This window comes from Oncorhynchus mykiss, chromosome 20, assembly GCF_013265735.2.
Source record: "Oncorhynchus mykiss isolate Arlee chromosome 20, USDA_OmykA_1.1, whole genome shotgun sequence".
Classification (NCBI taxonomy): domain Eukaryota; kingdom Metazoa; phylum Chordata; class Actinopteri; order Salmoniformes; family Salmonidae; genus Oncorhynchus; species Oncorhynchus mykiss.
Window position 1 is genome coordinate 2,606,086 of NC_048584.1, and position 22,485 is coordinate 2,628,570.

The window sequence follows — 22,485 nt, forward strand, 5'->3', positions numbered from 1 at the left end:
TGAAAAACTTAGTTTAAATGTATTTGGCTAAGGTGTATTTAATTTTCTGACATACACACAAATAAATACATGATCAAGGAAATACAAAAATAGTGACAATTGTATTTATTTTTCTCTTCATATCTGTACAGTCTTGGCCAATAGTTTTGAGAATGACACAAATATTATTTTTCACAAAGTCTGCTGCCTGTATGATGAGTTTGTATGATGGCAATTTGCATATATTCCAGAATGTTATGAAGAGTGATCAGATGAATTGCAATTAATTGCAAAGTCCCTATTTGCCATGCAAATGAACTGAATCCCCAAAAAACATTATCACTGCATTTCAGCCCTGCCACAAAATGACCAGCTGACATCATGTCAGTGATTCTCTCGTTAACACAGGTGTGAGTGTTGATGAGGACAAGGCTGGAGATCACTCTGTTATGCTGATTGAGTTTGAATAACAGACTGGAAGCTTCAAAAGGAGGGTGGTGCTTGGAATCATTGTTCCTCCTCTGTCAACCATGGTTACCTCCCAGGAAACACATGCTGTCATCATTGCTTTGCACAAAAAGGGCTTCACAGGTAAGGATATTGCTGCCAGTAAGACTGCACCTAAACCAACCATTTATCGGATCATCAAGAACTTCAAGGAGAGCAGTTCAATTGTTGTGAAGAAGGCTTCAGGGCGCCCAAGAAAGTCCAGCAAGAGCCAGGACCGTCTCCTAAAGTTGATTCAGCTGCGGGATCAAGGCACCACCAGTACAGAGCTTGCTCAGGAATGGCAGCAGGCAGGTGTGAGTGCATCTGCACGCACAGTGAGGCGAAGACTTTTGGAGGATGGCCTGGTGTCAAGAAAGGCAGCAAACTGACCACTTCTCTCCAGGAAAAACATCAGGGACAGACTGATATTCTGCAAAAGGTACAGGGATTGGACTGCTGAGGACTGGGGTAAAGTCATTTTCTCTGATGAATCCCCTTTTAGATTGTTTGGGGCATCCGAAAAAAATTGTCCGGAGAAGACAAGATGAGCGCTACCATCAGTCCTGTGTCATGCCAACAGTAAAGCATCCTGAGACCATTCATCTGTGGGATTGCTTCTCAGCCAAGGGAGTGCTTTCCTTCACAATTTTGCCTAACATAGCCATGAATAAAGAATGGTACCAACACATCCTCTGAGAGCAACTTCTCCCAACCATCCAGGAACAGTTTGGTGACGAACAATGACTTTTCCAGCATGATGGAGCACCTTGCCATAAGGCAGAAGTCATAACTAAGTGGCTCGGGGAACAAAATATTGATATTTTGGGTCCATGGCCAGGAAACTCCCCAGACCTTAATCCCATTGAGAACTTGTAGTCAATCCTCAAGAGGTGGGTGGACAAACAAAAACCCACACATTCTGACAAACTCCAAGCATTGATTATGCAAGAATGGGCTGCCATCAGTCAGGATGTGGCCCAGAAGTTAATTGACAGCATGCCAGGGCGGATTTCAGAGGTCTTGAAAAAGAGGGTCAACACTGCAAATATTGACTCTTTCCATCAACTTCATGTAATTGTCAATTAAAAGCCTTTGACACTTATGAAATGCGTGTAATTATACTTCAGCATTCCATAGTAACACCTGACAACAATATCTAAAGACAGAGGGAGCAGACTTTGTGAAAATGAATATTTGTATCATTCAAATTTCACTACTTTACATGTATTCAATTAATTATGTAATTATTATAGTCCATTTTATTCATTTATATTCATTTATATACACTGAACAAAAATATAAATGCAACAACATCAAAGATTTTACTGAGTCACAGTTCATATAAGGAAATCAGTCAATTGAAATAAATTCATAGAGCCGTAATCTGTGGATTTCACATGACTGGGAATACAGATATGCGTATGTTGGTCACAAAAGAAGTTAGGGGCGTGGATCAGAAAACCAGTCAGTATCTGGTGTGACCCCCATTTGCCTCATGCAGGGCGACACATCTCCTTCGCATAGAGTTGATTTGGCTGATGATTGTGGCCTCTGAAATGTTTTCCCACTCCTCTTCAATGGCTGTGCGAACTTGCTGGATATTGGCGGGAACTGGAACACGCTGTCATGTCGTACACGTCGTAAACGTGCTCAATGGGTGACATGTCTGGTGAGTATGTAGGCCATGGAAGAACATTTTCAGCTTTCAGAAATGGTGTTCAGATCCTTGCAACATGGGGCTGTGAATTATCATGCTGAAACTTGAGGTGATGGTGGTGGATGAATGGCACGACAATGGGCCTCAGTACCTCATCACGATATTTGTGCATTCAAATTGCCATCAATAAAATGCCTTGTGTTTGTTGTCCGTAGCTTATGCCTGCCCATACCATAACCCTAACGCTTCCCTAGGGCACTCTGTTAACAGTGTTGACACCAGTATCCGCTCGCCCACACAACGCCATACACACTATCTGCCATCTGCCCCGTACAGATAAAACTGGGATTCATCTGTGAAGAGCACACTTCTCCAGCGAGCTAGTGGCCATAGAAGGTGAGCATTTGCCCACTGAAGTCGGTTACGATGCCGAACTGCAGTCAGGTCAAGACCCTGGTTAGGGTCACAAGCTTCAAACACGCAGATGAGCTTCCCTGAGACGGTTTCTGACAGTTTGTGCAGAACTTCTTTGGTTGTGCGAACCCACAGTTTCATCAGCTGTCCAGGTGGCTGGTCTCAGACCATCCCACAGTTTCATCAGTTGTCCAGGTGGCTGGTCTCAGACGATCCCACAGTTTCATCAGTTGTCCAGGTGGCTGGTCTCAGACGATCCCACAGTTTCATCAGCTGTCCAGGTGGCTGGTCTCAGACGATCCCACAGTTTCATCAGTTGTCCAGGTGGCTGGTCTCAGATGATCCCACAGTTTCATCAGCTGTCCAGGTGGCTGGTCTCAGACGATCCCACAGTTTCATCAGTTGTCCAGGTGGCTGGTCTCAGACGATCCCACAGTTTCATCAGCTGTCCAGGTGGCTGGTCTCAGACGATCCCACAGTTTCATCAGTTGTCCAGGTGGCTGGTCTCAGACGATCCCACAGTTTCATCAGCTGTCCAGGTGGCTGGTCTCAGACGATCCCACAGTTTCATCAGCTGTCCAGGTGGCTGGTCTCAGACGATCCCACAGTTTCATCAGCTGTCCAGGTGGCTGGTCTCAGATGATCCCACAGTTTCATCAGCTGTCCAGGTGGCTGGTCTCAGACCATCCCACAGTTTCATCAGCTGTCCAGGTGGCTGGTCTCAGACGATCCCACAGTTTCATCAGTAGTCCAGGTGGCTGGTCTCAGACCATCCCACAGTTTCATCAGCTGTCCAGGTGGCTGGTCTCAGACGATCCCACAGTTTCATCAGTAGTCCAGGTGGCTGGTCTCAGACCATCCCACAGTTTCATCAGCTGTCCAGGTGGCTGGTCTCAGACCATCCCACAGTTTCATCAGTTGTCCAGGTGGCTGGTCTCAGACCATCCCACAGTTTCATCAGTTGTCCAGGTGGCTGGTCTCAGACCATCCCACAGTTTCATCAGTTGTCCAGGTGGCTGGTCTCAGACCATCCCACAGTTTCATCAGTAGTCCAGGTGGCTTGTCTCAGACCATCCCACAGTTTCATCAGTTGTCCAGGTGGCTGGTCTCAGACCATCCCACAGTTTCATCAGTTGTCCAGGTGGCTGGTCTCAGACCATCCCACAGTTTCATCAGCTGTCCAGGTGGCTGGTCTCAGACCATCCCACAGTTTCATCAGCTGTCCAGGTGACTGGTCTCAGACCATCCCACAGTTTCATCAGCTGTCCAGGTGGCTGGTCTCAGACCATCCCACAGTTTCATCAGTTGTCCAGGTGGCTGGTCTCAGACCATCCCACAGTTTCATCAGCTGTCCAGGTGGCTGGTCTCAGACCATCCCACAGTTTCATCAGTTGTCCAGGTGGCTGGTCTCAGACCATCCCACAGTTTCATCAGTTGTCCAGGTGGCTGGTCTCAGATGATCCCACAGTTTCATCAGCTGTCCAGGTGGCTGGTCTCAGACGATCCCACAGTTTCATCAGTTGTCCAGGTGGCTGGTCTCAGACGATCCCACAGTTTCATCAGCTGTCCAGGTGGCTGGTCTCAGACGATCCCACAGTTTCATCAGTTGTCCAGGTGGCTGGTCTCAGACAATCCCACAGTTTCATCAGCTGTCCAGGTGGCTGGTCTCAGACGATCCCACAGTTTCATCAGTTGTCCAGGTGGCTGGTCTCAGACGATTCCACAGTTTCATCAGCTGTCCAGGTGGCTGGTCTCAGACGATCCCACAGTTTCATCAGCTGTCCAGGTGGCTGGTCTCAGACGATCCCACAGTTTCATCAGTTGTCCAGGTGGCTGGTCTCAGACGATCCCACAGTTTCATCAGTTGTCCAGGTGGCTGGTCTCAGACGATCCCACAGTTTCATCAGTAGTCCAGGTGGCTGGTCTCAGACCATCCCACAGTTTCATCAGTAGTCCAGGTGGCTGGTCTCAGACCATCCCACAGTTTCATCAGTAGTCCAGGTGGCTGGTCTCAGACCATCCCACAGTTTCATCAGCTGTCCAGGTGGCTGGTCTCAGATGATCCCACAGTTTCATCAGCTGTCCAGGTGGCTGGTCTCAGACGATCCCACAGTTTCATCAGTAGTCCAGGTGGCTGGTCTCAGACGATCCCACAGTTTCATCAGTAGTCCAGGTGGCTGGTCTCAGATGATCCCACAGTTTCATCAGCTGTCCAGGTGGCTGGTCTCAGACGATCCCACAGTTTCATCAGCTGTCCAGGTGGCTGGTCTCAGACGATCCCACAGTTTCATCAGCTGTCCAGGTGGCTGGTCTCAGACGATCCCACAGTTTCATCAGCTGTCCAGGTGGCTGGTCTCAGACGATCCCACAGTTTCATCAGCTGTCCAGGTGGCTGGTCTCAGACGATCCCACAGTTTCATCAGCTGTCCAGGTGGCTGGTCTCAGATGATCCCACAGGTGAAGAAGCCGGATGTGGAGGTCCTGGACTGGCGTGGTTACACGTGGTCTGTGGTTGTGAGGGCGGTAGAATGTACCGCCAAATTCTCTAAAATTACGTTGGAGGCGGCTTATGGTAGAGAAATTAACATTCAATTCTCTCACAACAGCTCTGGTGGACATTCCTGCAGTCAGAATGCTAATTGCACGCTCCCTCAAAACTTGAGACATCTGCGGTATTGTGTTGTGTGACAAAACTGCACATTTTAGAGTGGCCCTTTATTGTCCCCAGTATAATGATCATGCTGTTTAATTAAGCTTCAGCTTCTTGATATGCCACACCTGTCAGGTGGATGGATTATCTTGGCAAAGGAGAAATACTAACTAACAGGGACGTAATCAAATTTGTGCACAACATGTTTGAGAAGTCAGCTTTTTGTGGCAGCCTAGTTGTTAAGAGCGTTGGGAGAGTGACCAAAAGGTCGCTGTTTTGAATCCTCAAGCCGACTAGGTGAAAAATCTGTCAATGTGCCCTTGAGCAAGGCATGTAACCCTAATTGCTCCTGGAAGTCTTTTATTTCAGCACATGAAACATGGGACCAACACTTTGTGCTTGTGTTTTTGTTCAGTATATTTATGCATTTATTTATTTCTGTATTTCCTTAATATGATAATGAGGGGGTGTCATTCAATGTGGTATCTAACACACCATTGGTTTATCAATGAAAGTGTTTAACTGTTAGTCTACACCTGTTTATGAATCATGTGACAAACACATTTGATTTGAATGTCACTGTGCATTGCTTGATTGCTTTTTGCCTGGCTTTGATGGCATAGAAAGTAAACAATCACTTGTTAGATACCACCCACATACGTTTGGTGGACAACCCTCATTATCATATTTGAGGAAGAAATACATAAATAAATTAAGAAAATGTAAATGAATGAAAGTGGGATTACATATTTAAATAATGATTTCTTTTTTTTTTTTAAAGGCAGACCCTCTTAACTTGACCTTCAGACCTGTCAATCGCCTATCTCAATTCCAACCAATCAGGGCGCTTGGACGCACTCCAAGGCTCTGCCCACGCAAACTTCAAGTCAAAGCATGTTCACCTACCGTCATCTTTCCGCTCCGAGCCATCAGAGGAAGTTTTTGTGTCCTGAGAAGAACGGGAAGATGGTGGAAACTGAGGTTTTGTTTCAAACTGCTAGTGAGTCGGGTGAAGATAATAACACAGAGAGTGAGAATGAGTGGGTGTCAAAGAAAAAGGGAAACAAGAGAAGTAAAGCTGTGGTGGAAAATAGGAAACCACTAGACTCGTTTTTAGTTGGCTTTGTAGTTGGTTTTGGATTAATGCTACCTGGGAAATCCATTTAACGTCCCGAGGAACATCTGGAATGTGTTGGAGGGAAGTGTGAAATCGCTGAGAGTCACAACAAGTGGTCTTATATAGATTTTCTGTGCTTCTGCAGAGGAGAAGAAGCGTGTATTAAGACAAGACAAAGATATCGAAGTGGAATGTTTCCTGTATGGATTTTTGTAGCAGGGCGCCTATAAAGGGGGTTATTTCTGGGGTGGCACAAGAAGTACTGTAAAGGCAGAGGACATAACTGAAGACATAGATGGAGTGGTACCTAGACTGACCTGTATGGTGGATGGAGAAAATAATTTGACTGCATCCATGCTACTGTTCTTTGATGAAGAGTCTCTCCCGTCTCATATAAAGTTAGGATTCATGAGATACCCTGTAAGAGCTTTTGTGCACAAGCCCCTTCAGGGATTTCCTCCTCTTCGTCCGAAGAGGAGAGGCGAGAAGGATCAGAGGACCAATATGCGGCGTGGTAAGTGTCCATGGTTCTTTTAATACGTAAATGTACACATGAACAACTGACTACAAAAACAAGAAACGTGAAAACCCAAAACAGTCCTATCTGGTGCAAACACAGAGACAGGAACAATCACCCACAAACACACAGTGAAACCCAGGCTACCTAAGTATGATTCTCAATCAGAGACAACTAATGACACCTGCCTCTGATTGAGAACCATACTAGGCCGAAACATAGAAATACCCAAATCATAGAAAAACAAACATAGACTGCCCAACCAACTCATGCCCTGACCATACTAAATAAATACAAAACAAAGGAAATAAAGGTCAGAACCTGACAAGTGTCATAATTATAAAATATGTGGTCTTGTGTCAAGTGTGTGCAGGAGGGAAGAGTATCATATGCCAGATGAAGTGAAATGCTCCAACTGTGGAAGCGAACATGCGCTTGAATTCCTGGAGTGCCATGTTAGGGTGAAGGAGACCGAGGTGGCAGGGGTTAGGAATGTCCAGCATGTCTCCTATCTGGTTGTGAGGAGATTGGAAGGAACGAGTGGAGGGGAAGAAACAATGGTAGTAGAGCCACCACGACCAGTGAAGGTTTCTCATCATCATCTGAGGGACAGTGAAATGCTACATGTTAACAAGGTGGACTTTGTAGTATTTAATGCAATGATCATTAACTGTACAGCACAAGCAGAGAAGAAGTGAATCATTGTGAATGCAGCTGAACGTTTTGTTGGTGTCTTTGTGATTTCACAGCTTAGGACGTGCACGAAATCCTGTCTGTGAATGTCCCGCCATCACAGGCCCCTGAGCCTGTGTAGGGATGAATTTTGAAGTGGACTGTGATTGAAGAATTGGGATGGGTTTTGTTAGTTGACGTGTCTTATTTTGTATCATGTTTTCTATTTTCTCATTCAATACCTTGTCTAGCTGGCGGCGGTAATGCACCATAAACACTGGATGCCTCTGTTAAACCCCATCAAAAAAGAAGAATGCCATTTTGAGAAAATGCAAGTTATGCAGTGACTGACTCTCACATGCTGTTTTTCTATCTTGAAGTGGTGTGCGTCCATCGAACATGTAAGTGTTGTGAAATGTGCATATTGGTGTGGGCAACATCTGACCCCGCAATAACATCTGCTAAACTGACAAATGTGACAAATAAAATTAGATCTGATGTGAGTTGTTAGGTTTAAAGGGAAACCGCACCCGCTTATTTGACCTTGTTATTCTCGCTCCTCAACAAATGCTGGAAGCCATGACAGCAGCGAAACATGAGTTGGCTTGGGGGTGTGGTTTGACATGGGAGGTTTTTGGGTGTGACCTTGCCACCACCAAGACACACCCATTTGTCAGAACCTTGCCCTCAGCTGTTTCCCACCACTCAATAAAAACAAACTAAACACTTGCAGGTTGAGTTCAATAACTACAGGCAGATGTAGCCAGCAGCATACCACCCTGCATACCACTGCTGGCTTGCTTCTGAAGCTGAGCAGGGTTGGTCCTGGTCAGTCCCTGGATGGGAGATCAGATGCTGCTGGAAGTGGTGTTGGAGGGCCAGTAGGAGGCACTCTTTCCTCTGTTCTAAAACATATCCCAATACCCTAGGGCAGTGATTGGGGACACTACCCTGTATAGGATGCCATCTTTTGGGTGGGATGTTAAACGGGAGTCCTGACTCTTTGAGGTCATTAAATATCCCATGGCACTTATTGTAGGGTTGTTAACCCCGGTGTCCTGGCTAAATTCCCAATCTGGCCCTCAAACCATCATGGTCACCTAATAATCCCCAGTTTACAATTGGCTCATTCATCCCCCTCCTCTCCCTTGTAACTATTCCCCAGGTTGTTGCTGCAAATGAGAATGTGTTCTCAGTCAACTTAACTGGTAAAATAATGGATAAATAAAAAAAAAAGTGAGATGATGGAGGAAGCTTTGAATAGGTCAGAAGAATGCAGTTGCTGAATTTATGTAGATAATCTAAACAAGGGTTTTGATAACTTTCAAATGTAGTAACAGGTCTATGTAGAATAAACAGCCTTTTACATACAGTGGCTTGCGAAAGTATTCACCCCCCTTGGCATTTTTCCTATTTTGTTGCCTGCAACCTGGAATTAAAATAGATTTTTGGGGGTTTGTATCATTTGATTTACACAACATGCCTACCACTTTGAAGATGCAAAATAATTTGGGGGGTGAAACAAACAAGAAATAATACAAAAAATGTTTTACTTGAGCGTGCATAACTATTCATCCCCGCCCCCAAAGTCAATACTTTGTAGACACCTTTTGCAGCAATTACAGCTACAAGTCTCTTCAGGTATGTCTCTCTAAGCTTGGCACATCTAGCCACTGGGATTTTTGCCGATTCTTCAAGGAAAAACTGCTTCCGCTCCTTCAAGTCTAATGGGTTCCGCAGGTGTACAGCAATCTTTAAGTCATACCACAGATTCTCAATTGGAGTGAGGTCTGGGCTTTGACTCGGCCATTCCAAGACGTTTAATGTTTCCCTTTAAACCACTCAAGTGTTGCTTTAGCAGTATTCTTAGGGTCATTGTCCTGCTGGAAGGTGAACCTCTGTCCCAGTCTCAAATCTCTGAAAGGCTGAAACAGGTTTCCCTCAAGAATTTCCCTGTATTTAGCGCCATCCATCATTCCTTAAATTCTGATCAGTTTCCCAGTTCCTGACGATGAAAAACATCCCCACAGCATGCTGCCACCACCACCATGCTTCACTGTGGGGATGGTGTTCTCAGGTTGATGATAGGTGTTGGGTTTGCGCCAGACATAGCCTTTTCCTTGATGGCCAAAAAGCTACATTTTAGTCTAATCTGACCAGAGTACCTTCTTCCATATGATTGGGGAGTCTCCCACATGTCTTTAGGCAAAAACCAAATGTGTTTGCTTATTTTTTTCTTTAAGCAATTACTTTTTTCTGGCCACTCTTCCATAAAGCCCAGCTCTGTGGAGTGTGCGGCTTAAAGTGGTTCTATGGACAGATACTCCAATCTCCACTGTGAAGCTTTGCAGCTCCTTCTGGGTTATCTTTGGTCTCTTTGTTGCCTCTCTGATTAATGCCCTCCTTGCCTGGTCAGTGAGTTTTGGTGGGCAGCCCTATGTTTGCAGGTTTGTTGTGGTGCCATATTCTTTCCATTTTTTTAAATAATGGATTTAATTGTGCTTTGTGGGATGTTCAAAGTTTTGGATATTTTTTAGAACCCAACCCTGATCTGTACTTCTCCACAACTTTGTCCCTGACCTGTTTGGAGAGCTCATTGGTCTTCATGGTGCCACTTGCTTGGTGGTGCCCCTTAGTGGTGTTGCAGACTCAGGGGCCTTTCAGAACAGGTGTATATATACTGAGATCATGTGACAGATCATGTGACACTTAGATTGCACACAGGTGGACTTTATTTAACTAATTGTGTGACTTCTGAAGGTAATTGGATGCACTAGATCTTATTTAGGGACTTAGCAAAGGGGGTAAGGGGGTGAATACATATGCACCGTTTTTGAATTTTTTTAGTTAATTTTTTTCATTTCACCACCAATTTGGACTGTCCATCACATGAAAATCCAAATAAAAATCAATTTAAATTACATGTTGTAATGCCACAAAATAGGAAAAACATGAAAGGGGATGAATACTTTTGCAAGGCACTGAAATACCATTAAAGCACTGTTCTGCTAATATGTGACCCACCATCTCTTTTCAGTCTTATTATCAAAGCACAAGGCGAGACCCAGATGCAGACACGGGAGGCAGATAATTGGAGTCTCACAATGTTTATTAATCCAAAGGGGTAGGTAAGAGTATGGTCGTGGACAGGAAAAAAGGTCAAAACCAGATCAGAGTCCAGGAGGTACAGAGTGGCAGACAGGCTGGTGGTCAAGGAAGGCAGAATGGTCAGGCAGGTGGATACAAAGTCCAGAAACAGGCAAGGGTCAAAATCAGGAGGACTAGAAAAAGGAGAATGTAAAAATCAGAACGGGAAAACCACTGTATGACTTGGAAACGTACAAGACGAGCTGGCAAAGAGAGACAGGAAACACAGGGATAAATACACTGGGGAAAATAAGCGACACCTGGAGGGGGTGGAGACAATCACAAGGACAGGTGAAACAGATCAGGGCGTGACCCAGACATATCAGTAATGGTTTTTAAAACGGCAGTAAATTAAGCTGACTGATCTGTTTTGCTGCCATAGGAGGCTCCGCAGATAGCCAGGTGTCGCGGTGGTAAGTATTCCCTCAATGGTGCTGGAAGGAAAGCTCTGCTGTCGGGACAGCTTCATGGAGGCCCTAACAGTTTGTAGATACCGTTTGTCGCTGTTAAATTGCATTTAATGTATTGTTTAGATGCATGCATCTAAAAAAACATTGGTTGAGTTTGCCCCACCAAGATTTATAAGCTAAAATTGCCAATGGTCGTCGTATCAAACAGTCTTATTGCAGTTGAAAAAAAGAGACTCGGAATGATTTGGGTGTAGGCATACTACTACAGTACCTATTCACGACCACTAGATGTCAGCCATGCATCATATACAGAGTAGTGCTCAAAGGTGCTGATTGGTAGATTGGCACATTCCACTTTAAAACCCACTTTAATGTATTTAACCAACTTCAACCCCTTATGAGGGAACAGAAACAGAGCCATACGCTATAAGGGCACATAGGCCAACATATCTTATTTTAGGGTTGTTGATAATGGGGTAGCAGGTGAGATTCTCAACCAGGAGGGCCTCAGTTTTTAGGGGCTCCCTGAAGGCAGGGAGAAAACATACAAATAGAAAATAGCTGCAGTAAGGACAAAATATATGACATTTAATAGGAGAGTACTGTTTATCAGGAATTAAAATATTTAAAACAATGTTAATTTTCATATTTTGAGTGTTGACAATGAATATCAATCACAATTTGTGTATACATGTTATCTCTGCCGTAGGAGGTCCCCAGATTTTCTGAAAGCATATTAGAAGGACCTTGGAAAAGAAAAGGTTGAGAACCACTTTCCAAGAGGTTCAGAAGGCAGATTAGTAGATGGAATGTTGCTGTTTCAAGCCCGGGCAGGGCATAAAAACTGAACTGTGGGAACCTGATGGCTGCTGGTCTCTGATCCCAGGTACCTGCTGTTGTGGCCTAGAGCAAGACACTTAAGCCCTAAAACTGCTCTCCATCCTGTGGCACTGTGCTCCATGGCTGACCCTTTGCCATTCTATGTGTGTATGAGTTAGGCAGAAGACACATTTCTGTTCCTCAAATGCACAAAAAAGTATCTATTCGATTCTATTCTAAGAAAGAGTATCCTATAGCCGGCAGCCGCAGAGTAATCCGCTTTTGGGCAGACACTTTTCCCCCGCAACAACAACCAGCAGAAATAGCCTGGGTGGGCTAGTGCCTTAGCATGCCTTTAATGCTAGTGCCTTAAATTAAAGGCAATCTAAAATGCTTCCATCTTGCCTGTAATGTATAGCAAATATAATTTCATAATAATGCCAAAACCAGCAACTGGATCTAGACACACTGCTGTGCACAGGTTTTTCTCTTCCTTTTTTGCGTGCCTTGTGGTCTGCGTGCCTTGTGGTCTGCGAGCCTTGTGGTCTGCAATACTGCTGGTTTTCTTTATTGATTGAATGTCATTGATTGGCTGGGAGAGCCAGCTCACCTGAGGTGCGTTCCGTTCGCTTGAACGTTTGCTAAGTTGCAGAACGGTTTGTACTGAACAACACGTTTCCCCAAAAAGTTAATGAACAGACTTTGAGGTACGTTTGGTGGGTGTGCGAGGTGTTTCTTGAAGCAAAGAGTGACATATTTAAAGGGCAGTGGCCATGCTGACAGCGTTCCACAACACAACCCCCTCCCTGTTTTTCAACTGGTCGTTCAGTAAAGCACCGTTTCCATTTAATTAAAGGTTCCAGAACGTAAAAATGTACTGAACGCAGCCCATGTTTCCCCATTTAGCCCTGTATTAGTCCCAGAATAGAGGAGAAGATTGAAAACCAGCAGTGTTGTGGACCTCAAACCCTGTATCTGAGACTGTGTCAATTGCTTTAGGCCAGATAGTTTTGTCATTCTTATTATTTCCTTTGAAAAGGTTTCATTTCAATCAATATAAGCATACCTGAGTGTCCTGCACTGATGATTCTTCTGTTCCATGCTCTGTATCATGCTATCATCAAAGGTACAGTATATAGGCCATGGCTATTACCATATGGTCCAGCTAATATTATACAATTTAAAGGAATATGGCTATTGTTGCATTCAGTCCAGGGCCAGAGCTTAGCTTTCACCCCCATGGGTGCGAAGCATAGTCTGAACAACACGTTTGTGTGTAAAATCTGAATCAGTAAGGGCAATCGCTAACTGCTTCCCCAAGTCGAACATGTACAAAGTATATTGCTTTTCAATATAATTTACAAATGATTTAAGCAAATTGTTTCTACCATGATGAACACAAGCTTGTATTAGGCTACAGAAATGTGTACCAGCAGGTACAAGGCCCCAGATCGCTTTTTAGCTAGCTAGTTGGCATGATCTGACGCTGACGCCTAGACGGTCACAGATTGGTTGGATGCAAAAATGCATTATGCAAATCCATGGCAACGGACGAATGCGCCAATATGGGTCTTAATATCTTAAACAAATGCATATTTTAATCACTTGTCAATTTCCAAATACTTATTTTCTAAACTAAATATAGGGCGATAGGTAGCCTAGTGGCTGTAAGGTTGCTAGATCGAACCCCCCGAGCTGACAAGGTAAAAATCTGTTGTTCTGCCCCTGAACAAGGCAGTTAACCCACTGTTCCTAGGCTGTCATTGAAAATAAGAATTTGTTCTTAATTGACTTGCCTAATCAAATAAAGTTGAAATACAATTAACATTCAAAATATATTTTTATTCAGCTTGTGACAATTATATTCAATGACATGACAAACTCACGACCCATATGCATGCTGGCACATATTGGGCACCTGGATCTCCCCATTTCCAGATGGATATCCTGCCGAAATTCAGGGTTTAGACGAGTATTAAGAATGTGCCTATTGAAGCTTATTCGCAATACATATTCCTTAACATGTGCCTCTATCTCTTCTTTTGCCCCTCTGATTCCACATTGTCCCACCACCCATCAGTATCCTGCCCACTAGCACTGCCAGGCATGTGGGCATCTCTAAGCTAGGAGGCTCTCTCAGAGCACAGCCCTGATTATCTCTGTTCAAATGACTCATTTAGCCAAATGTACCTTGGTGATCTTTGTGGTTAGCTTTGTGGTTTGGTGTGGAATTCACATTGATGATATATTTTCTCTAATTGCAAGAAACAGTGATATACACTATATATACAAAAGTATGTGGACACTCCTTCAAATTAGTGGATTCGGCTATTTCAGCCACACCCGTTGCTGACAACTGTATAAAATCGAGCACACAGCCATGTAATCTCCATAGATAAACATTGGCAGTAGCCGAATAGCCTTACTGAAGAGCTCAGTGATTTTTAACGTGGCACCATCATAGGATGCCACCTTTCCAACAAGTCAGTTCGTCAAATTCTTTCAACTATAAGTCCTGTTATTCTGAAATGGAAATGTCTAGGAGCAACAACGGCTCAGCCACGAAGTGGTAGGCCACACAATCTCACAGAATGGGACTGCTGTGTGCTGAAGCTCGTAGTGAGTAAAAAATAATCTGTCCTCGAATGCAACACTCCCTTCCGAGTTCCAAACTGCTTCTGGAAGCAATGTCAGCACAATAACAGTTCGTCGGGAGCTTCGTGAAATGGGTTTCCATGGCCTCGGCTCGTGTGGTGTAAAGCTCGCCTCCACTGGACTCTGGAGCAGTGGAAACGCGTTATCTGGAGTGATGCTTCACCTTCTGGCATTCCGAAGAACTAATCTGGGTTTGGCGGATGCCAGGAGAACGCTATCTGCCCCATTGCATAGTGCCAACTGTACAGTTTGGTGGAGGAGGAATAATGGTCTGGGGCTGTTTTTATGGTTCTTGCTAAGCCCCTTAGTTCCAGTGATGGGAAATCTTAATGCTACAGCATACAATGACATTCTAGATGATTCTGTGCTTCCAACTTTATGGCAACAATTTGGGGAAGGCCATTTCCTGTTTCAGCATGACAATGAGCACAGAGCCCTGACCCCAACCTCATCGAACAACTTTGGGATGAATTGGAACGCCGACTGTGAGCCAGGCCTAATCGCCCAGCATCAGTGCCTGACCTCACTAATGATCTTGTGCCTAAATGGAAGCAAGTCCCCGCAGCAATGTTGCATCATATAGTGTATAGCCTAGTGTATGGATATTGAAAGGGAAGTCAATGCATTTTCAAAAAAACAATTCACTGGATGTAGGTGTTTTTGCCATGTCCCCAGATGTTATTCATCAACTTCCATGAGAAATATAAGCCATAACATATTACAATATTTAAAATCTGTCTCCATTATTTTATAGTCCTAGTTAAAATTCTCATCGATGACATGTTTTTCACGATTATTGTATTTATTATTATTATTTTATTTTAGATCTAGATCTTTTAGATTCTAGTTCTGTGTGCCCCTGAAATAACTTTTCACCAATGTCTTTTGTTGTAATTCTCATTTAAGAAAACACCGTCCTGCAATGACACCACATTCAGGAAGTGTCACAATTTCTTTGGTGGGAAAACAACAGTACAAAGCAACATAAATATGTACCCTCAGTTGTATCTATTTTACAATGTTTTATGATAGTCGGTGTGCTCCACTCATACATTTCCACCCTGTTAGGCTAAATTATGAAGAAGATTAACCCAATTACTAAATAATAAAATATGTTTGATAGAGAAGTTCAAATCCTGTTAAAGTGGTCCCCATTATTCTAACTCAATCTGGCTCACTCACAAGAGCTATGGCTAATTTAGACTCCAAATGTCCATCCTGTTAGAAGTATACACTAACAGGTTGGAAAATGCACCTGAGATTGACTGACTGTTTCTCGGAAAATCAAACGTGTCCTTTTTCTGATAGAATACAACATACAAACAAAAAACATACTTATTTTTCAAAAGTTAAGCGTCCAAAAAGCACCTGACAGTAGGAATGACCTAGCTAGGCCTAAGTAGATTCATAAATGGGTGTCCATTGTTAGGCCTATTCTCTGATAGGAGTGAAATCTGTCATAAAAACGACATCAAACGAGAATATTTATTCTCTCTCCGTTTTTGTTACTCTTTCTCTCTCTCTTACTGGCTGTGACAGATGGCGAGTGCCTCTTCCCTCCAGAAGGCACTCTCTGTGAATGCGGGCGCATGTCAATCACCCGCGCTCATGTCATGACTCTTGCCAATGATGTGTCAGCCATATGGCCTTGCATCATAGCTTGTATGTAACCCACTCAGCCCTGGTAGAGTATACCACACTACTGTATCTGCGTAGTTGGGGTAGGGATAGCACAGCGAAAAAGCAGCGAGCTTGGCTTCAGCCGCACCAATTGAAGTGTCCATGCAGGAGCGGTGTGGACTTGGACTGGCCACCCGGAGATGGTCTAAACAAACGCGCTTTCGCCACTCACCCAGCTCCAAGACGGCGGTAGGTTTACATTTTTTGGATGGCCCTCAACGAATTATGGAACTAACACCAACGAGAGAATTTATACAAAGGTTGGATGGAACATGTGTTATTTCATAAGATTGCTCTTTAGAGAAACTAGGCTACAGCGTATCTTGCGCATGAATGAAATTATATTGTTCAACCCTCGTTGTTTTATCTCATATCAAGAGTGACAGAGTCAAAGACATAATTTAACCCTGCTCCACGCTCTTTATCTGCGCTATCATGTAACGCGAACACGGGAAGGGATTGATTCCATGCACAGCGCGGACAACTACATTTAATAAGAAAGCCTTTAACGATCAATTTGATCGTTTGTCGTTTCCTTTGAGAAAGGGTTGGTACTTTATATTAAAAGTCCCTGAAATCGTATCTCCGTTTGAAATGGAGCCATTTAAGGGACAGACTTCATTTGACAGAACCTAAAATCAATTTAAAAGGAAATCATACTAAGCAGCACATGGGATACGGTAAATGTGTCTGTGTCAGAGCATTATGGCCCTACAAGATATGAAGGAGAGTGCGTGGTAGCGGAAGAGAATTCTACTTTTCAATTCACATTACATCCTTGCCTTACCTTCGTTGTGTCTGGCAACGCGACATTCTTGGTCAGTAGCTCAAATTGACCATGAATATGACAGTAAATACCACTAGCCAGTAAGCACAAACTATTCAATGACAAACGTTTCTTATAAACATATTAAACTCAACCGAACCATATTACACTCTTGAATAATGCAACAATTCACAAGCAGACAACTATTGGTTTTATATTATTGTCTGTAGGCTACACGCATTACATTTTAGCTTCAAGACCAAATACAGACTTGCTATAACAGCATGTCATTAAGTAACGTTAGCCTATCAAAAAATGAAAGATTAACCCTGTCATACAATATTAAAGTAAGCTACAGTAGGCCAACATTACAACAAACAAGGGTTGATTTTGAACAATATCATGCAAATCATTACATGTGGTAATTGCGACTGAAAACGTGGGTAGGCTATAACACCGGGAGTAGCTGTTTATATGGAAGTAAATCAAATGTCTCAACTAGGGTCCGAAGTTGGTTAGGTAAGCTACCAGATCAGGAAAAACTCTGGGCCCCAGGAAAACAACACAGCCATATAAAGTCGAATGAAGAAGCCTGAAGGAGAAGAGATTACTAGAAACAAACGTTTACCCTTTTATCTGTTGATTCATTGTCAGAGTAGAGGACCTTGTGCATATCAGGAAAAATAACAACTTAATGTTTATATACCAGGACAAATTAGCTACATTTCCATAAATGTTTGCATCTTGACCTGTCCCCAAATGAATATAGTTCGTTCAGAGTTCGTTTTGATATTTAAACCTGTGTGTCCTGATCGTGTCTGGTGTAGAAGGACACAATCAACATACGCGTGATGGCGCACGCGCGAGAGCATTCTGGTCAGCATGTTACTGTAAACATAGTTGTCCAGAGATGATTTTATCCTCTTTTTCCAAATCTAGATAACCTACAAAAATATAGACTGAAGACTTAGTTCTGCTGTGGCAGCCTGCTAATTTTTGAAGGGGAAAGGGAAGAAAAGAAAGCTAAGGCTATTTTACAGCAAATCTGTCATGTCAAATTGGCATTACCGTTTAGGCCATTCACACATGCGTAGAATCGGTTATTATTCGAAGCAAATAACAATGAAGTAAATTGAATATTATCAGAAATTTGTTTTAATTTATGGGTAGGGTATATTCTAAAATTAGTCCACAATTTCTTATGCCTGTGTTGGAATGTGGCCAGAAATGGTGTGTGTGTGGGGGGGGGGGGGGGGGGGAAGAGTCTACTCGCCGCACAATGTGCCCCATGAGACCTTATGATCAGCCAGCCCATAGGGCCAGCACCGAAAAACCTGCTGTGAGACTGCACGCCAAGGCACGTGCACGGAGAATTGAGGGAAGCGCTTAGTTGGTCCCGTCTGTCTGTCCCGTCTGTCCCCTCTGTAGCATCCCCCTACTAAGATAAGACATATATTTAATAATAGCCTGTTATTTTGACGAATAGCCTTATCAAAGTCATTTTAGACTCATGAATTAACACGATGTCTAAAGTTATTATAATAACATTAGCCTATTCTATTAGAGGCCTATGGAACATGGCTCAAGTGCACACATAGGTAGGTATACATCTAATTTTGGATAAGACCTAGCCTATCACCAAGACCATGCACTGTCTGAAACTGCTTCTAGTTCTCATCTGTCTTGTGATGTGTTTTCCAGTGCCACCATGTTGACAAGGCTATTCAGCGAGGTTCTGCCGGATGTCCAGAAGCTCTCGGGTTGGGTGGAGAACAGCGAGGGCGAGGACTCCAAAACCAAGGAGGAAGACATGCAAGACGACGACTTGGATGACGGCGACGCCAGAGATGGAAGCAGCCGGGATCAGTCCGAGATGGCTGGGGATGATGACGTCGACGATGAGGACTGTGGTGATGAGAACGAGGGGGAAGACACAGCCGAAAAGCCCGGGCCAAAGAAACGCAAGATGACGCCAGCACGAATTGAGCGCTCCAAGGTGCGGCGTCAAAAAGCCAACGCACGAGAGAGAACGCGTATGCATGATTTGAACTCTGCGCTGGACAACTTGCGCAAAGTAGTCCCCTGTTATTCCAAAACGCAAAAACTCTCAAAGATAGAGACGCTGAGACTTGCCAAGAATTACATTTGGGCGCTCGGGGAGATCTTGCGCAATGGGAAAAGGCCAGATGTAGTATCCTACGTGCAGACACTGTGCAAGGGCCTGTCCCAGCCCACCACAAATCTAGTAGCTGGTTGTCTGCAGCTCAACTCTCGGAACTTCTTGACAGAGCAGTGTCCTGACGGGGCCCGGTTTCATGTCCCCAACTCCTCTTTCTCCGTGCACCCTTACTCCTACCAGTGTCCCCGTCTGTCTAGCCCTCAGTGCCAACCCGGCTCCAGTCGGCATATGAGGACCCATAACTACGGCTACGGCGACGCGGTCTACCCAGGGGCAATCTCCCCAGAGTACGACAGCCCAGACTATGGGGGCCATCACAGCTCGCCTGTGTGCGTCAACGGCAACTTTTCCGTGAGTCAACAGGAGTGTGGGTCGCCGGACACAGACATGAACTATCACTATGCTATGCACTACTCTGGACTGTCTGCTTCGCGCGCCACTGCTGTCCACGGACTAGCGTTCGGCACATCGGGAGCGCGCAGTGGTTCCGCGCACTCTGAAAACGTGCCGCCGCCATTTCATGACATACACTTATTACACCATGACAGGACGCCCGTGTACGAGGAACTTAACGTCCTTTACCACAACTGAATTCACCAAAACCCTAACAACCCACCGGACCCCTAAATACCCAACTAAAAATCGTAACGTTAGCCTACCCATTTTGACACTGGATGAGGTTTTTAGAAAACGGAAGGTGGGGTGGCAGGAATTGAGAGAGAAATACCAATATTCTCAATGTTGGTTCTCTGTTTTATTGATGTCGTTCCTGAATTGTCGTTATGCACATTTTAAGGTATGTCAGAAATCAATATTTCCAATCAAATGTCGCCGTGTATGCATAATGCGAGTGCACTCAAAATAAAATGTGTTACATGAACGAAACATCTTATAAACAAAAAATAAAACAATATTTTATAATTATCTGACATGAGGTGGTTGACCAAATAAATTATTTCTGACTTGAGAAATTGAGTCAATCTCACTGTATGCTGAAGGGCAAGAGCTCCACCATGGAATCACAAATACATTATTTGAGTACATAACTATCTAAGTGACAAGAACCACTTTCTGCATTAGGTTCGTTTCCAAATCCAATATTGAAACGAAAGACAATTCATCATTAAACTGACCAAACGCTTAATGGGCGTATTAGGAATAGGTCAATAGCCTAGTATACTGTACACCCTAAAAAATAAACGTTTCCTGGAAAGTCCTTCGTGGTAATTTAAAGTAATCAACCTTTAGATTCCTGTAGGATCCATTAGGATAATTAAGGTTAAGGGAACCTTACATTTAATTTAAGAACCCATAATCTGCTATCAGTTCGTTTTTTAAACGTTGTAGACATAAGGGATGCCTTGAATAACCCTGTTCAAAAGAGGGGTTTTGGAACCAGCAGTGCGCTCCTGAGTAAATGGCGCTGGTGCGTGTATCATTTTACAAATGTGATCTCTCTCATGCCAGCAAAATAGACGCGAGCACTAGCTGTCGCCAACCAGAGCCAGGACCATGGACAGTTCTTCCACTCGTGTGCCATCAACGGAAACGTCACTATTTTAAAAAAATGTACTTATCCTTTATATAACTAGGCATCACCAACTACCTTAGTTAGCTCGGACTCGCCAACCATAATAGTTTATGCCTATGTAGGACTATTGGATATTTATTCAATCATTATTTATTGAAGTTCTTGTCTCTCATCATCATTGCATCTCTGCTAGCTAGCTACCTGCCACTTTTTTTGTTTAGCATAGTAACGTTGAATGTTTATCCTGCCCCTGTCCAGTTAAGTTGTAGATAGTTTGGGTGCTGTGAGAAACTCAGCCTCCACAAACAAGGTAAGACACACACAGAGATATGACGCAATCTAGGTTATGTTAAACGTGCAAAAATGAAAACATTCAGATGTTACGTCTATCAACTACCCATGTTGAATGTGCCTAATTTATGTCTTTCAGGCTGATGTGTTGGGGTGGACTGCTTTGATAGAGAAAATCAACCTCACATAAAACACACACAGAAGACTTAATCTAAGTTATGTTTAGCTAACCTGACAAAAATCTTTCAACCCATGATACACTCTTTCAACATCTCTTTCCATCTTTCTCCCTTTAGTCCCTGTCTTATCCTGGACAGTTAAGTGGTGGAGAGTTTAGGTGCTGTAATAGAGAAATGTAGCAACCTCCACAAACAGGTAAGGCACACACAAACAGCGAGAGAGATGACCAAATGTCGTGAATGCTCATGTTTTTTATATTGTGTTTGTGTCTAATTTATGTATTTAAGGCTGGTATATTGGGGCAGCCTGTTCTGTCCTCTGTATTTCAGACGAAATCAAGACAATGTTTAAGGCTCTCTATGGATCCACAACAAGGTTAGCCTCTAAAGTCTTTGGATGTATTTGCAGTGTGATTATAGTGTTCTGTGCCATTTCTTTGTCTTTCCAATACTAACTGAATAGTGAATGAATTTACAGTGGGATTATTGTATGTTCTGTTACCCTGTCTTTGTCCTCCATACTGTCTTGTTATTATCACTGCAGCTGATTGCATAGCACATACTCAACTTTAATTGATGATAATCAACACCCGTAATCAATGCCATTGTTATTACAAAAGTAATTGTTAGTCTACGTGCTATCTTGTATGTTTCTCTTATGTTTTAGGTATCCCAATACCCGGCAAAACATGGGTGTGTGTGCACTCTTTAAAAAGTACTCCTCGTTGAGAGACCAGACATTGAAGGGATATATAAGAATTCTTCAAATTTACTACTCATATTAATTCACACACTAAAACTTTTTACACCACTGTGCCTACCCAGACCATGATGCTGGCTTGGATATTTTGTTCTTACATTGTTTATTCCGTCACATTTCCAGCAGCTTAACAAGACCATCATCACTGTAAAAAACGACCCACGGGCTTAGTAAATATTGCAAAAGAAAATCAATGATTTTTACTTAAAATAAAAGGTTTCTGGTTTTACTTCTTTTTTTTTTATATAGTACTTAATTTATGTGTTGAAAATCCAAGGTAATATGCTGCTAAATTTGAACAAATATTTCTAAGTAACAACCAACAACTATTTTTTTTATTTCAAATTATCATTGTTGGACTGACATGCTAGTGTAACCAGTGTGAAATGGTCAGCTAGTTAGCGGGGTGTCAGCTAGTTAGCGGGGTGCCAGCTAGTTAGCGGGGTGCCAGCTAGTTAGCGGGGTGCCAGCTAGTTAGCGGGGTGCCAGCTAGTTAGCGGGGTGCCAGCTAGTTAGCGGGGTGCCAGCTAGTTAGCGTTTCAATCGGTGACGTCACTCGCTCTGAGACCTTGA

The 22,485-nt window shown here is 43.5% G+C and overlaps 1 protein-coding gene across 14 annotated transcripts; it reads left to right on the forward strand.

Moving 5' to 3' along the window:
• The first annotated feature begins 10,902 nt into the window (after positions 1-10,902).
• On the forward strand, positions 10,903-22,220 carry LOC110498816 (neurogenic differentiation factor 2-like). 14 transcript variants are annotated; one of them, XR_005037897.1, is made up of 5 exons: positions 16,154-16,395; positions 18,674-19,502; positions 21,270-21,348; positions 21,441-21,528; positions 21,820-22,220. XR_005037897.1 is itself a non-coding variant. In XM_036955602.1 (4 exons), exons 1-3 carry the CDS (start codon positions 16,169-16,171, stop codon positions 21,330-21,332), a joined length of 1,119 nt encoding a protein of 372 aa, XP_036811497.1. In that variant the 5' UTR covers positions 16,154-16,168; the 3' UTR covers positions 21,333-21,348; positions 21,441-22,220. The 14 variants fall into 14 exon arrangements, 7 of the variants coding, with proteins under 7 accessions (XP_021431124.2, XP_036811497.1, XP_036811498.1 ...); XR_005037896.1 differs by having other exon boundaries at positions 21,459-21,528; XR_005037898.1 differs by having other exon boundaries at positions 21,483-21,528.
• Positions 22,221-22,485: the final 265 nt, after the last annotated feature.

Excerpts from the sequence above, each read along its gene's own strand:
- LOC110498816 (XM_021575448.2), top strand. The coding sequence starts at position 16,169 with ATGGCCTTGCATCATAGCTTGTATGTAACCCACTCAGCCCTGGTAGAG. Across the intron at positions 16,396-18,673 it reads CACCCAGCTCCAAGACGGCG|TGCCACCATGTTGACAAGGC; the intron begins GTAGGTTTACAT and ends TGTGTTTTCCAG.